This window comes from Boleophthalmus pectinirostris, unplaced genomic scaffold (assembly GCF_026225935.1).
Source record: "Boleophthalmus pectinirostris isolate CB_2022bp ecotype Guang Dong unplaced genomic scaffold, ASM2622593v1 HiC_scaffold_1, whole genome shotgun sequence".
Classification (NCBI taxonomy): domain Eukaryota; kingdom Metazoa; phylum Chordata; class Actinopteri; order Gobiiformes; family Gobiidae; genus Boleophthalmus; species Boleophthalmus pectinirostris.
This window is the reverse complement of record NW_026570970.1, coordinates 15,269,827-15,285,278: the sequence shown is the minus strand read 5'-3', so window position 1 is coordinate 15,285,278 and position 15,452 is coordinate 15,269,827. Positions and strand designations below refer to the sequence as shown.

At 41.7% G+C, this 15,452-nt stretch overlaps 1 protein-coding gene across 1 annotated transcript in view; it reads right to left on the bottom strand.

Annotated features, from left to right (window-relative positions):
- The window catches only part of myo3b (myosin IIIB), a 62,770-nt gene that overhangs the window by 18,800 nt on the left and 28,518 nt on the right, over nt 1-15,452 (bottom strand). The window contains exons 24-33 of the mRNA XM_055150753.1: nt 11,253-11,329; nt 10,421-10,441; nt 9,147-9,224; nt 8,827-9,032; nt 7,879-7,990; nt 7,649-7,811; nt 6,863-6,943; nt 5,501-5,573; nt 4,176-4,221; nt 3,253-3,376 (exon numbers count right to left, since the gene is read on the bottom strand). Of these exons, the coding sequence (XP_055006728.1) occupies nt 3,253-3,376; nt 4,176-4,221; nt 5,501-5,573; nt 6,863-6,943; nt 7,649-7,811; nt 7,879-7,990; nt 8,827-9,032; nt 9,147-9,224; nt 10,421-10,441; nt 11,253-11,329 (981 nt within the window). The remainder of the gene's footprint in view (nt 1-3,252; nt 3,377-4,175; nt 4,222-5,500; nt 5,574-6,862; nt 6,944-7,648; nt 7,812-7,878; nt 7,991-8,826; nt 9,033-9,146; nt 9,225-10,420; nt 10,442-11,252; nt 11,330-15,452) is intronic.

Genomic DNA, 15,452 nt, shown 5'->3' with positions numbered 1-15,452 from the left:
TTCAATTTCTCATGAATTTTGTGTATTTATTTTTGTTTGCTCAAAGCCGAAGCTTGATCTCAAAACCTTTAGACAGGATGTTACCAGGAACATGATAAAAATAACCCATAAAATCATATGAGGAGTACTTTTTACTTTTCAATCCATTAAAAATGTAGCGGAATAGAAAGTACAGATACCCGCTTTCAGATGTACAGAAGTAAAAGCAAAAATTACCCACTGTAAAATCTACTTTAGGTACAGATACCCAAAATACTACTTTTATTTCATTACCTTCCATCACTGATCATGACATTCATAGCCTTGTAACAGTTTTGGAATAAAGAAATTATGACTGAATGCCTATATTTGATAAGCCAGACTGGAGCCACCTAGTGCCTCCGCTCAATTTCATTTCTCTCCAGCGACTAGGTCAGGAATTGGAATACACTAGACGGTTTGCATGAACCCCGGAAATTGTAAACCGCGCACTGGCCAATCAGAGAAGAGCTTTGAAGTCATGACTGGGTCCCTTTTTGTGGTACAGCACAACAGTAAACAAAGCGGTCGAGATGTAGACGAAGCCATACATTCTGTGTTGGCAATGATCCCCGAGATCGAGGATTTAAACCCGGAACAAAGAGAATGTTTGTTGAATTTTATCAAGGGGAAAGACGCTATTGCCCTTCTTCCTACGGGATTTGGTGCATTACATACGTCACAACCAAATAGCAGCGATTGGTTAAATAAAAAAATAAAACTAATCCTAATGCTGCGATGTCAGACGGTTTCTACGAAGTGAAACCGGCTGATGAATCAGGCTAATATTTGATAACTATAAACTATATCTAACAGCTAATTAAGACACATATTGCAATTATATTTAAAATAGCAATATAAGTTTACAACGTAGGATTCTGTTCAAAGTGCACATACTAAACAACTTCTGGAGCATTAACACATGAGAAAGAAGAAGACTGAAATATGAACTGATAAACAGATAATAAACAAGAATCCCATGCACTTCTGAACATTGTAGAGGTCTAAACTACAGGCACAACAACGCAAGACCTGATATTTTGCTCTAATATTCTAAGTGCAGCCTTTGATGGTTTGATTGTAATATATTCTGCAGCCCTGCTGGAAACATTAAGCAGTTAAAGGTGTCTGAGAGGGTCTTCAGGTCACGGCCTTTAATGAGCAGGGTGCAGAGCGTGTGCAGTCTGGAGGCTCGGATAATTCCATTTCCATGTCTAATTCTGTTTTTCTCCGCTGCTGTCCTAAAGTGCAGCTCTGATCACCGGGGGCAATGCAGGGATGAGACACAGGAAGGAGCTGGACTACAAACATCTGGCAGAACAACAGAAAAAGAGAGAGAGGGACAGAGAGAGCGAGACAGAGAGAGAGGGACAGAGAGACAGAGAGAAACACAGTGAGAGAGAGAGAGAGAGAGAGAGATGGGGGCAGAGACAGACAAAGAGACAGACAGAGAGAGAGAGAGAGAGACAGAGACGGGGGCAGACAGACAGACACACAGACAGAGAGAGAGGGACAGAGAGAGACAGAGAGAAACACAGTGAGAGAGAGAGAGATAGAGAGAGAGAGAGAGAGAGAGAGATGGGGGGCAGACAGACAGAGAAGAGAGACAGAGACAGAGAGAGAGAGAGAGAGAGAGAGGCTTAGACAGAGAGATAGAGAGGCAGAAAGAGAAGGACAAAGAGACAGAGAGAGAGACAGAAAGAGACACAGGGAGAGAGAGACAGTGTGAGAGACAGAGAAGAGGGGCAGAGAGAGAAAGAGAGGCAGAGAGACAGTTAGAGAGAGAGAGAACGAGACAGAAAGAAAGAAACAGAGTGAGAGACAGAAAGAGAAAAACATAGTGAGAGACAGAGAGAGCGCAGAAGAACAAACAGAGTGAGAGACAGAGAGAGCGACAGAGAGACAGACAGAGATAGACAGTGAGAGAGAAAAAAAGAGAGACAGAGAAAGACAGACATACAGACAAAGAGAGAGAGATAGACAAAGAGACCTAGAGACAGAGAGAGAGAGAGAAAGACAGACAGAGACACAGAGAGACTGAGAAAGATAGAGAGAGAAAGAGAGCGAGAGAGACACATAGAGACAGACAGAGAGAGAGAGACAGAGAGAGATAGAGAGTGAGAGTGAGTGATCGAGAGAGTGAGTGAGAGAGTGAGAGAGCAGGTCCTCAGATCTGCTGGGATCAAAGTGTGCCCTCAGAGTCTGTGCCACCACGGCCTCTACAGCATATTCAAATGGGCTCTCCTGAAAGCACGCCTCCTAAATGGGCTGTGATGAACACCTGAAAACCTCCGGACAAATATGTATGAAGTGTTCAGAGAAGCCTGTAGCAGAAAGCAGGAGGGGGTCATTTCAGTCAACAGGCATGAAAGTAGAGTTATTATTAGCTCTCATTCATTATTCACATGTTTTGTGCTTATTTTGCCAATAAAACTGTGAGATGACTAAAGGAGCGGGTGGTCTTTGACTGCAGTGTGCTCTTATGAAATACTGCTGTTTAACCCCTGTCAGCTGCAGTGACGCCTGGAGCGGGGTCACCTGTACACAGCATTAGCGTATTAGCCGCTATCTAACCCAGACCTGAAGCGGAGGGTCTGACACTAATCCTGGTCCCGCTGGAGAGCTCTGTCTGTTACATTCTCATGTCTAATCCCATAATCTCACTAGCTCACACTAAACATGAGCCCACCTTCGTCTCTTTCCTCCAACTCTCTAATAACATTAATGAAGGACCACGGCCTACTTACCTCGGGTGTCCCCACTCTGCACTGGGTGATGGCTGTAATAGCAGACCCCCTGTACAGCGCCCAATGCCTCCCAGGCAGACTACATTAATGTAATTCATGGCCCAGGGCAAAGTAAAGCAAACATATGTTCAACAAATCAGGGCTTGTGTATTTTCTTGTCACCAATGCAGTTGTAGCTCTATTAAAGTCATTGATGAGATCCTAAGAGAAGGACGGGTGCTCTTTGAAGTGCTCCTGCCACCTTCAAAGCCCTGATCTTTTCTGCTGCATTTATGACGATCTGACCTGGGTTATTAAAATACCACACAAACGATCACTGTAATGTGTGTCTTTTTAGGATGTCTACAGCGAGTGACAGCAGAGGATTGGCAGGGATGAGAGGTTGAAAGGGCTCGTGTATTAAAAATGGTACTTTATCCATTAAAGCAGGATTTCTGCTGTCTCTTTGTGTAATTACCTGCAGCCGGCAGCTGTGTACAGGGCTTACCTTGTTTACACTGCACGTCTCTCAGTCTGACTGTCTCCGTGCTTGGCTTCACAGTGCTGTCTTCTGCTTTGCCTTTGTCTCTGCTCCCGTCTTTCACGTGTCTGTCTTTGCTGTCGGAGGTGACCTGAAAAGAGCAAAAACACACCCAGAAGAGCCTTGTCAATGCAGCGACAAATAGACACAAGTTCAAGCAAGTCCCTTAATGTGCTTTTAATTTAGCGTTTGAACTGTATTCATTTATTTACAATTTACAATTTGGCACTCATATGACTCAAACCCATTAATGTGCTTTGCAATGTTAATCAAATGCTAATGCAATTGCATATCCCCTGCCCTACCTCCGAACAAACAGCACCACACTGACTTAATTGTGCAGAGAAAAACAGCATACACCCGCTCCTCTCATATTTAATTTTATCTTGAATAAAAGAGCTATAGGAAAGTATTAATCTGCTTAACATTTCTAAGTACATCCTCCAAAGGATTTGGCTTTTTTAATCTTACATATGCTCAGCAGAGTTACTGGCAAAAACTGTACATTTTCCTCATTTCATCCTTTCAACATCAAATGGTGAGCAGCAAAAATTGGATCAGACTTCAAAGACTGTGATGTGCTCCAAGTCACGGAGTGGCTCTTCTATTTCACATATTGAATCCGAGCAGGATATCAAAGTGCTACCAAAGAACCTCAGGTCTTTACTAAAAAAGGGCTCCAACATCTGTAGAAAGAGGAGCGCAAAGACAAATCACCTCGGGGAAGAGCCAGCATTTATTCTCAGCCGTGAATTTCCAGCCTTTTGATTTTCTCGTTCCTGTACCACCCTGTCTTCTCCGCTGAGACGAGGGCCGAGCAAGAGCACGCTTTTGTCTCAAGAACCCTCGGCGTAATACATAAGACACCACATTCAAATACAGTCACTTACTTTTTGTCTCTGTGCATGATTGTTATCTGCTTCTTTGTCGTTGAATCTGGAAAAAAAAAGACACACAATATGAACAGACACACACACACACACTCCATATCATACAAGCATAAACATCCAACAAAACATTGATACAACAAATTAAATATAAATAAAAAAAATCAGAATAGAGTGTGCTATTTGCAGTCTTCGTAGGTTGTGATGACACTGCTAAAAGCCAAGCTGTTTGGATGCACACATGGACTGCACGGCAGGCAGGGGGGATCTCATAGAGAGGTGAACAGCATGTAGGTGAGAACATAGATGTTGCAGAGGTAAAATGGGTCAGAAAATGTCAAAATAAATCTATATATAAGGAGAGATTCCAGCACTGATTAAACAGAATTGTTAAGTGGTGGTTTGAAGTTTCTCTCACCAAGGAATATGATTGTAAACATTGAGTGAAAATCCCAGAAGAGGCTGAGCGCAGTTTGAGTATACAACAAGCAGAACACTTTCTGATGTGTAAATCCAGTATTGAGGATTTTTGAGTCTGGAGGGTCCAGAAGTCACTCAACAGCCGATCCTGGGACATAACCCCATTATCACAGAGAGGCTGTTTTGATACACACATAATACAGCAAAAGCTTTTCTAAGTCACTCTCTCTCTTTTCTAAATGCTCTTCTATAAAGCTGAGAGATTTGTACATATACATTAATATACTGTAATTATGCCTTATTTGACATCAGTCTCTCGTTATTTTTACTACTTATTTTGAATTTATTATTTCCAATTATATTTTAGCTCTTTGATATTATAATATACAGTGATGTGTGAGCTATAGTGCCCAAATACTTTCCCTTGTGAATCAATAAAGCTTATCTAAATCTAAGTCTAAATGCTGTGTAAATATGTGAACTATCAGATGGCAAAGCAGTGTACATAAAAATGTGAATGTAAAAGCCCACATGTGCGGCAGTGCAGTGGCTGCTTCTTCTTTGGCACATACTTCCTTAATGATCTGCTTCTCCATGTGCTGAGTAAATACAAGCCCTCAGCTCGTACATCTGGACACCAGGGCTGCGCTGGCCCCATTTGCGGTCAGGAAATGGTGCGATCTTGGTACAAAGATATTTATTATATTTATAAAACGGAGAGACGTGGTGTGTAGGGTGGAGCTTCTCTTTCACTTGAAACAACAAAACATTACAAGGCAAATGGAGCTTGTCCAACTTCAGCAGGGTGAACTTTTGTCATGTACGGGGGCTTCTCTTTTCATGGTGGTCACTGCTGAAATAGTGTTTTCCACAAAATGAATCCTCTAATAAAAAAAGACAGAGCTCACCTTGTCCTCTCAACCTCAGATGGAGTTTGGTCTTGGGGTTCCTGGTCCTGTCGCACTCGATGGCCTCTGTAAACTGTAGAACATTTCTTTGTTATTGAAGTAAGCAACATATAAAGAGACAATATTTCAAGTTTATGGGCAGAATTGGTAAAGTGGGGTAGGACAAATTTAACAAAGCTAATGATTTCAAACTTTAAAACACTTTACACCAGTTTGATAACAACCAGTAACAGATAAAAAAAAAAGATAGAAGGGTCTTGATCAAAATAAGTGTAATCTCTGTTATGGCTGTGACTGAAATCATGATCATTGTATTAAAGAATAAATAAATGGTGCTTTACACAAGAATGTGAAGAGCCTGCGTGCAGAGCATTAGTGATTGAGTTTAAAAGTATTGTAAAAGAGTCCTGCTGACTAGGTCCTTCAGAGCGCTTTGTGTTTTTCTTGTAGAATGATATGCACAGGAAAGAGCGCTCAAGTACATTGTTGAGGTTAGTAGTATTTTGCATGGTCTAATCTGATCGATGGTGAGCATGTCCCTGAGGCCCTGCTGAGATCTAAGGAGCCACCAGCCTCATACATTTGAAAGGCATCTGTTTATTTTCAGAATGCAAATGCGGCCCACCTCAAAGGCTGTAAGCTGTGAGCGCGTACAATGTGAGTGTGCTGGAGTGGAGCGCGGGGGGCTTCAGGTCCTGCCCTTGAACCAGGCCACACACAAACATCTGCTCAGACATGTTTGGCCTTTCTCCTGCCTTATTTACAAGGGCTTTAATGAGCAGCAGTTACACAAGGTGCACATGCAAGCCATAGAGAAGCTCCATGTGCCAGATGAGGAGAGCCCCGAGGAGAGCCGGAGGGAACAATGCCAGGTCTCCTCCCCCGGCCCTCCCATGCCCTCCCCTTTGGCACCCGCCCCTGTCCCCCAGTGACAAGGAGGGGGGGCAGGAAGGTTAATGTGCCCACTTTGATCTCCGTCAAGCCACACCGAGTAAGAATTCATTTACATTTCAGATGAAACGGCTGACAGTATAAAGAGGCATCTTGTTTCTGGTATGTGAGAGCTGTGCTATAGGCCAAGAATGTGAGAGGAAATGGTGAGGAAGCAGGACAAGCCCCTCTCTTGCCTTTTACTGGGAGTGAGATGAAAGTGAGAGTGTTCTTCTTAAACATGGGGACCAAATGCTTCCCAAACTTTTAAAAGCTTTTGTCTATGCATTTTTTATTAATTCACAGGCCACTCATTGAGATCAAAAAGGTGTTTCACAAAGATGGAAGAATAAGAAAAAGAGAGGAGAAATAGAGGACATTACGTGAAAACCGTTTCATTAAAGGACAAAGTTCTGGGTCTTTTGAGCGTACCTGACTGTATTCGGACTGCAGCCTGGTCCCGCTCCTTCTTCATCTGTTTATAAAGCAGACGAGCAGCATACCCCCTCCACGCTGAGGACAGACACAGTCATTACATCTACATACATATAGTAATGCAACAGATTTCATTTAACAGATTTCCCTAAAGAAAGTTAAAGTACAATAACTCACCCTTATGTAAAAGATAAACCCATATTATGTCAATCACTATTTCATCTTTGCACAGTTTTTCCTTACCCATGACTTCTATATGGCCGATATATTTGTATTACTATATTTCTCAATTTCTCTCACTCTCTTGCTACTTTTGCTACTTATTTTGAATTTATTATGACCAATTATATATTTCTTGTGTGTTATTACATTTATTGTGATGTGTGAGCTGCTCCAAGTCATTTCCCTTGTGGATCAATAAGTCTCAGTCTAAGTATAAAGCCGAATAGGTGGGACTTTTGAGCTTCAGGGGTGTCTAATCATTTTGTTTTAAAATTGTTCTAAAATTTTTAAATGTTCTAAAACTTTGTAGCTATAATGCATTCAGGTAAATGTAGTGAGTGTGTATCTGTAAAATGACATAACACAACAGACACTAGACTAGGTCCCTCTGTAAAACAAGGAGAAATAGGTGTCAGAGTGATGGGTCCCTTTGAACTGTCCATGCACTCATTGTCTGCACTAAAACATGATTTTAAGTGTCTGAGGTCTTTCTGTGGTTATCCAACTTCCATTACTGTTGCATAATGAACCAGGGGACAGTGTATACAGTTGGGGCTGTACCTGACTGGATGATGGTGGCACTTCGGTGTCTCCTCTGCTTTACTCTTCTGTAGCGCTGGGCTCCGAGCCAGCCTTTGGTGTAGGCCTGCAACACCACCACCCGAGCGATCATCGCCCTCAACAGCAGGTTCAGCTGCTCCACATGGTAGTACCTCAGAAACACCTGACCACCATGGTTACACACAGCTGTAGAACGTTACATTTTGTTTTTCATGTGGAATATACATTACCTTTGTCTTCCCCATCACCCAGTTCTCTAATTTGGCCCGTTTCAATATGGCAATGGCATTTTCTTTACCAGGCTCTGGCGGCTGATGCGCCCGGAAAGCAAGATAATAATATCTGAAATAGAAAAGAAATATAAGTAGAAATTGTTGTGAATAATGTGCTGTTCATTTATTAAAGAGGAACACACTTTCTGATAGTGTTTTATCAGGGACATGAAAAGCCCAGGCTGAGCGGTATAAGCAGAATGAGTAGTGAGGCTTCACACAGGGCCATTGTACAGCGTCATGGCTCTGATTTCAGGGGCCACAGTGGAGACGTCAGCCTGGCCTGGTGCATGTTTCTCTGGGCTGTTCCAAATGCCAGCACTGAACAGAGGCTCTGCTCATAGACACGAGGCTCCCACAGGAGTTCACCTCTTGTGTTTTGGTGTTGGTCAAAAAGCCGAACAACAACAAGAAGAACAAACTTCTTTGAACTCCCTCCTGCCTCGGTCTCCAGCCTTTCATTCTAATTCCTGTTGATACCTGTTATTTCTTTGATGGTAAATACAAAGCAGTGCTTGGTAACATCAGACAAGCCTTTGATATAAGAGTGCACATTTAAATCACTTTTCACTAAAAGGTTTTATGGTGTCCATAAAAACATTCAAACATAGACACACCTGTTTATTAACAACTTCAGAAAGATAATTGATGAAAATGTGCAATAAAATTAGGACAGATGTAGCTCCCACAATGTGCTCAAAGGTAAAGAGCTATAGCTATAGCAGCAAAATCCTCTTTAAAAACCTCTTCGATCACAGGCCAGAGGAAAATTCCAGAACAATCTTTTTATGAATTGTAAAAAACACTCTTCACTCATTCATTGGGACCATTTTGTATTTGGGTAGATCCAAATGCCAATAAGGCTGTTGATGTTAGAATACTTAGTGTGAGGGGAGGGGCTTGTACCTGTTGACAAACTCGTCAAAGGGGATGCGGTGGGAGTAGCCCTGTCTACGGATGTTGACAGTCTCCAGGAGGCCGGTGTATCTCAGCTGCACCAGGACACGTTCCTCACAGAAGAGCAGTGCCTGTCTGTCGTCATTGGGCTTAATGCAGCGCACAAAGTGCGGCTGGCCCACCACCATTTTAGACAGCAGGTCCATCAGGGAGTACTGCATACATGGTGGAAGACAACCGCTTGTTTATTTTACTTAACATAAATAAAACATACATAGTATCATATGTTGTTGATTTGAATCTGTAATGAACCAGTGTTGGTTACTTACCCTGAAGTACGAGGCCACAGTTTGTCTCCTCATGTTGGTGGTCTCCCCTGGGTGACGCATCATCTCCATGGTGTCCACCTGCACAAATACACTCCTGAGTCATTTGCTTCAAAGGCTGGAATGGTAGGAAAGGATCATTCAAGCGACTTAGGGGACAGGATATAGACTGGAACAGAGTTACAGAGCAGTCACTACGTAGTGCACAACCACTGACAAAAAACCACTCACTCTCATACTGAATTCCTTTGAGTGATTGGCAATCAGCAATTCATCTATAGGCATGAGTCTGGACCATGGCGAAGAGCAGAGCAGGGTATACAAAATAGGACCTGCTTCTACCTTTTTAGTGAAGTCTTGTTGCTGTAAGGCAGAAGTACTATCCACTCTGCCAGTGTGACTTGTGTAGCACCAGTCATGTAACTGGAGGGCAGAGTTTTCCTCTCCCTTTATGTCACGCTGACAGGCTCGTATAGCTGAATTGTGATTGAGGTGTTATTACAGCGGCTCCTCTTTGCACTAATGGGCCGGTCGGGAATAAACAGCTGCACTAAGTGTGGCCCATAAACACGTACAGCTAACAATGAGGGGATCATTCTGCAGTGCTGTGGGGCATCATGGGAAAATTACAAAGCTTTCCGAATAATGACACTAGCCGTCACCATCCTTACGACGCCCCGATTAACGAGGACACAATATAGGCTTTTTAATGGTCCTTCCAGTTCAGGGCTCCATCAAAATTAATGATGCGATAGATATTTTATGGTAAGTCTATGTAGCAAAGTACGTATCTTTAAACTTTATTCTTGCCTACTAAAGGCTGAGACAAACAAACGCACAAAATGTGAGTTGGAGGTCATCCAATGAAGTCTAACAGTTTGACTGTTTAAATGTGCTTTTAATAATAACTTTTTATTACTTCCTGTCGACTTCAACGAACTTTGATTGAGATGATGGCAGTATCACGCCATACATATTACATCAATGGCAACACATTGTTATTCCAGAAGTCTGTTCTTCTTTAGGAATAAGTGAGTAGGCGCTTAAGGGAACTTTAACAAAGTCAAAAGAATTTGTCACGGCCCCATCTCTCTCAAAATGTTGTCCAAATCCATTTCCTGACATCAATAGCTTATGTTTGCGTAAATTTAACAAGTTTCAGAAAATGAAATCAGTCTACAGAAAGATCTTGATTATTCAAAAGGAGTAAATAAGATGATTTCATTTGCAGAGGGGTCGGGCGATCGATTGTTTTTGGTACAGAAATAAACTCTTACCTTCAACAAGTATTTAGGAGACTGAGAACAGCGAATGATGGCCAATACCATGAGAATGAAAAATAAACAAGAGGATAGACAAGACAAAGATGCTGTGACTTAATAATAATAATAATGATAATAATAATAATAATAATAATAATAATAATAATAATAATAATAATAATAATAATAATAGTGCATCAGTTTTATATAGCACTTTTCTGGACACTCAAAGACGCTTTACAGAGCATTATTCATTCACTTCACACTCGGTGGTGGTAAGCTTCTATTGTAGCCACAGTTGCCCTGAGGCAGACTGACAGAAGCTGCCAATCTGTGCCATCTGCCCCTCTGACCACCACCATCATTCACGCACTCCACTTTCATATTAGGCAATGTGGGTGAAGTGCCTTGCCTAAGGACACAACAACAGTTTTTGCAACTGGTGCCCGACTGTGGCATCTGATTTTCCCAGTGGTCTCCCATCCAAGTACTAACCAGGCCCTGATTAGCTTCTAAGATCACGGGATCAGTCTTTCACAATCCGATAAGGCCACAAAAGAGAATTTATCACTGACCAGACTATATGCTCCAAATGAATATGAAACTACTGCCATATTCACTTTAACTAAATACCTGTATGCCCATTAAAAGACACAATCAAACTAAGCTGTGGTCCCAAATGCCAGATGGTGATAAAAATAGAACATATAGAACATAACCACAGGCAAGAGGACAACACTAAAGCCGCCACTTTATAGCTCAGCGCCTACAACAGAGTTTTACTGGTTTCTGTTTCTTATGTGATACCAGCTGTGAGATCGGGCAGTTATGTGGGCACCACACTCACCTTGGTCCGGCCCGACCCGAGCGGAGGCAAAGACCTGGAGGCAGCGGTCACTCTTGCCCTGGACGTGGCCAAGTTTCCTGTCACAAGTGGAGCAGAGTTAAAACAGGTTAAAATCATAAGCCATGATAACCTGCCAAATATAGTTTTAACTAACACTACATTTAAACTGTCTGACCTTAAAGATCATCTACTATCATTATCTTAAGTATCATGTATTATCCAAAATGTGCTGACAATACTTGTGAGTCTGAGTCTTGGCTTAGAGCTATAGACGGTGCAGCTGTGTGCACAGCAGTCTAAAGCCCCACACACAGTGGAAAGCATAGGAACATATGCACGACAGTCTGAACATTTCAAAGTTTCTACACAAGATGTCCAAATGTTTTCTCTGGCTATATCTTCAGAGGCTAAACTGTGATTAATAGCAGTGAAAGAAGCCTTTGAAGCAGGATTGGTGACATCAAAGTCCTAATCCATGGGTGGCAGGATTTTTATAATGAGTGGGAAGTATCTTAACATATTTCAAAGGGTTTACTGCATGAATAAACAATAGCTGCACAGATGTGCCACACACACCTTTAGAAAAATATGTCTGCAGACAGAGGAGGCAGCATTACCCAAGCAGCCGACTAAGGCAAGATGGAGGTTCTGCAGCTGAAATGGACCTGACAGGTGAACAATTGCTCTCAATCATTGACTGCATACATACAAATTCCAAAATGCTAATTTTAAGTTGGCTCTGCCTGAGTACACCGCAATATTTGAGGAAGTTGTTAAAGCCTGGATTAGACAGCAGTGCCATATACTTGAGTTTATCAGTCTTCTTATTTTAACTACATGAAGAGATAAAGCAAGACAATAAGGCCGAGGGCAAACCACTTACTTAGACCACAGTATATACTTATATAGGCTCATTCAAACTCAAGCATGAGTATGATGTGACTCGAGAAGGCCTGTTTTAAGAAATGTCTACATATTCAACACTTACACACTTTATGCATCTTTCTATTTATTCTAAATACAATTTGGATTAGGCAAATTAACAAAACACAAACAGATTTCATAAATGTCACAGAGCATGTTTGTGAGGGTTTGGTGAAAAGCGTGAAGGCACAGATCTGAACCCTCCCCTGGCCTTTGGCACTGCTCACACAAAGGCCACAGCAGAGGTGTTCTGGAGCAGGAGCTGCGGCTGTCGGGAGCATTCGGAGCACAGAGCAGGGAGGGTCTGGCTCCAATTAGCCCCAAGTAAAGCTGAATGGATTAATTGGAGAGGGTCTTGTGCAAATGAAGTGCACTCTCTTCTCTCCCCATTAGTGCTGCTGGGCTCGATCATCTGAGCACATTTGTCATGATGAATTAGCGCTGAGAGTGGAACGGGCCTGGAGTGTCACTGAGCTTTCACGCCTCTCACGTCCATGACACCATCAGGCGGAGATGAAGGGGCTCTGTGATGAGAGCAGCCATGACAGTTGTACCTAAGCCTGGCAAAGGGACACTCCAGGAGACTCCTCCAGGGTCGCACTCAGTCATTATGTTAGCGCGCTTCATATGCCCTCTGAACACATGATTAGAGCTCGGGTTAATAGCAGTATCCTCAAAGATGTGTGTCCCCTGAGACGTAAAGCCAAGGGAGCACCTGTGATGTCCAGCTGAAAGAGGGCTGTCTCATTTAGACACAGAGAGAGACTTGTCTAATGATGTCGAGAATCATTATTCAAACAGAAAATGAGAATTCTTTCACTGTAAGGCACTACAGTATAGATAGTCTGGGACCTCAGACCAGCATCACTGCTCATTCAACATTTACATTACAACAATCGACGTGTTCACTGTATGTTCCTCTTTCATGAGGCGATGATTTGTTATTAATAAAGAGGGTAAACTCATCTATGATTATAATTGTTAAGGGAAAAAAATTATCCAATTAGAAACACAAGCACCATCACATTTAGAAATACTACATATAATTATTATATAATTAATAAGATTGTGGAAGTAGAAAAGTAGGAATATCAGATGTTTGCCTTTGATTTATGTGTTTTCAGAAGGCACAGGAAATGCCATGGTGGTAAGTAGTCAGCTTAAACCTCTATCAGCTGTTGAGGAAGAACAAATATTGTGGTTTATTTTCCCATTAGGGCATTTAGTTTTGAAAACAGGAGGTGGAGGGCATCCTACAGCTTTTGGTTCATGCATGTTACTCTTGGCTTGGTTTGTCACTACACACACAGCGCTGTGGGGTAAATTGGGGCAGGAGGGACAAAGAGAAAAAAAGCCTCCTTGGCATCTGTGCGTTCACTTTGAAAATTAAGCCCAGCAAGTATCCTGCAGAAAAAAAGCTCAGGCTGGCAGTTGTACTGGGCTCCTATTGACAAGAATAGTCAATGTGGTTGGGATTAAAAAGCAATCCTTGGTTCAATATGACACCTCGCCCGATGCTTTTATGAACGGCAGTGCACGTCTTGTACTTCAGAGGACCAGGATGGAGCTGTTGACACGGGGCAAAGGCAAAGTTGTAAGACAGAGAAGCCAGAGCAGCCTCCTCAAGCTGAGTGAGCATGGCACGCTGGATATCTCCCGCTCTCTCTTTCAAAACGTGTGATCTAGAAACTCAACTCAGCACCAGGCAAATGAGATTAAAGCCACCATAACCCCCCCTCTGTAAGCAGCAGCGCTTATGCCTGGATATGGCTCTGGGGCTGTTGATTTAAATGCCATCCTCTCCTGTCAGGGCAGATCAATCAGAAAAAGCATGGTGTAATTGGCTTTTAGTGACACAACAGTGTGTTGCATTTATCAAAGGATGTTGAACCATGTGACCAGAGCCTGCTGCTCAACGCTGACATGAGGAGCAGTGAAATCCCTCTGCTGACTCAAAACATCCTCCTTGGCCATGTTCAAGTCTACAGTCAGAGCGCGGTGTTGGCCCAAAGAAAAGGGACGGGATCACAACAGACAGCAAACTGATTATATAGGTGATTCTGTATAATATATCATTAAATTATTGTCAAACACACACAAAATGACATTGATTACAATCTACTAACATTTTAACTTGCAGTTTATGTTGTAATAAGGGTTATTTACCACTGAGACTTATTTAATACAATTTAATGCAATTTTATTCACATAAATAGTTTCTAAATATTTTTTGAGCAGGTAAACTCTCTGAGCCCTGGTGTAAACCTGGAGTAAAATCTAAAATCAAACCCTAATATACAGATCTACCTTAGATTTAACTTTATAAGTATGCCAATTATGATATTTTGAAAATATTGAATATAGAAAATATTTTTCTACAAATTGCTGTGTTTTAGTCAGGACCTATTTTGTCCCGACTCTCAAGAATCACCAGTAATATAAATCTTTTTACTTGTAGAAGAAAGTTACAAACTGCTACTGCATTACCCTTAACAGTATTGAACAAATACATTCATAAAGTTTGGTCATTTTTGACAAGGCTCTATGTGATTGGCTGAGCTTATTGCCTCACACATGAACTCGAGGGACTAGTTTGTCCGATGTGATTTATTTGTGTAATGTTGTAACAAAAGAGCAGTGATCTGAAGATGTATTAAACAGATGTTCTCACACTCTATTATGATCTGCCCAAGACACAGCCAATTCAGTCTGATCTGCAGAGGGCCTAAGATTTAAGCGATGTGTCCATGCAAATACAACAGACAAACTCCACCACGGGCCCCACCCTCCTCATGTCCTCAGGTCAAAAGGTCAAAGTGAACACAGAAGCAGCCTTTATCTTTCAAGTTAATTGTAATCCAATAAATAAAACAATTTTGTTAATATAAATTAAATGTTAATTATTCAATGCCAACAACACCCAAGAATGAGATTATAAATAATTTACAATGACCCTGTCTAGCTTCCTATCTCTAGAATGATAAGTTGTTGCAATAACTCACATAATTTATCTCAAGAGATCATCTGACACTTGGAAACTCAACCTCCAACGTTGGGCCAGACTTCTTTTTAAATAAAGAGTGCTTATCTCTTCTCTCTCACTAAATCTGCGTGTATGCAGTTTATGCTACTGACTATACCTCATATATTAGGCTATAATATTTGTTGTAACATAAATAAAAACAATACTTTAGCTCAATGTGAAAGTTAAAAAGGAGACTTCTGGCATATTGGATCTTCTTGTATGTCTGCTGAGCTAAAAGCACCACACGTTTC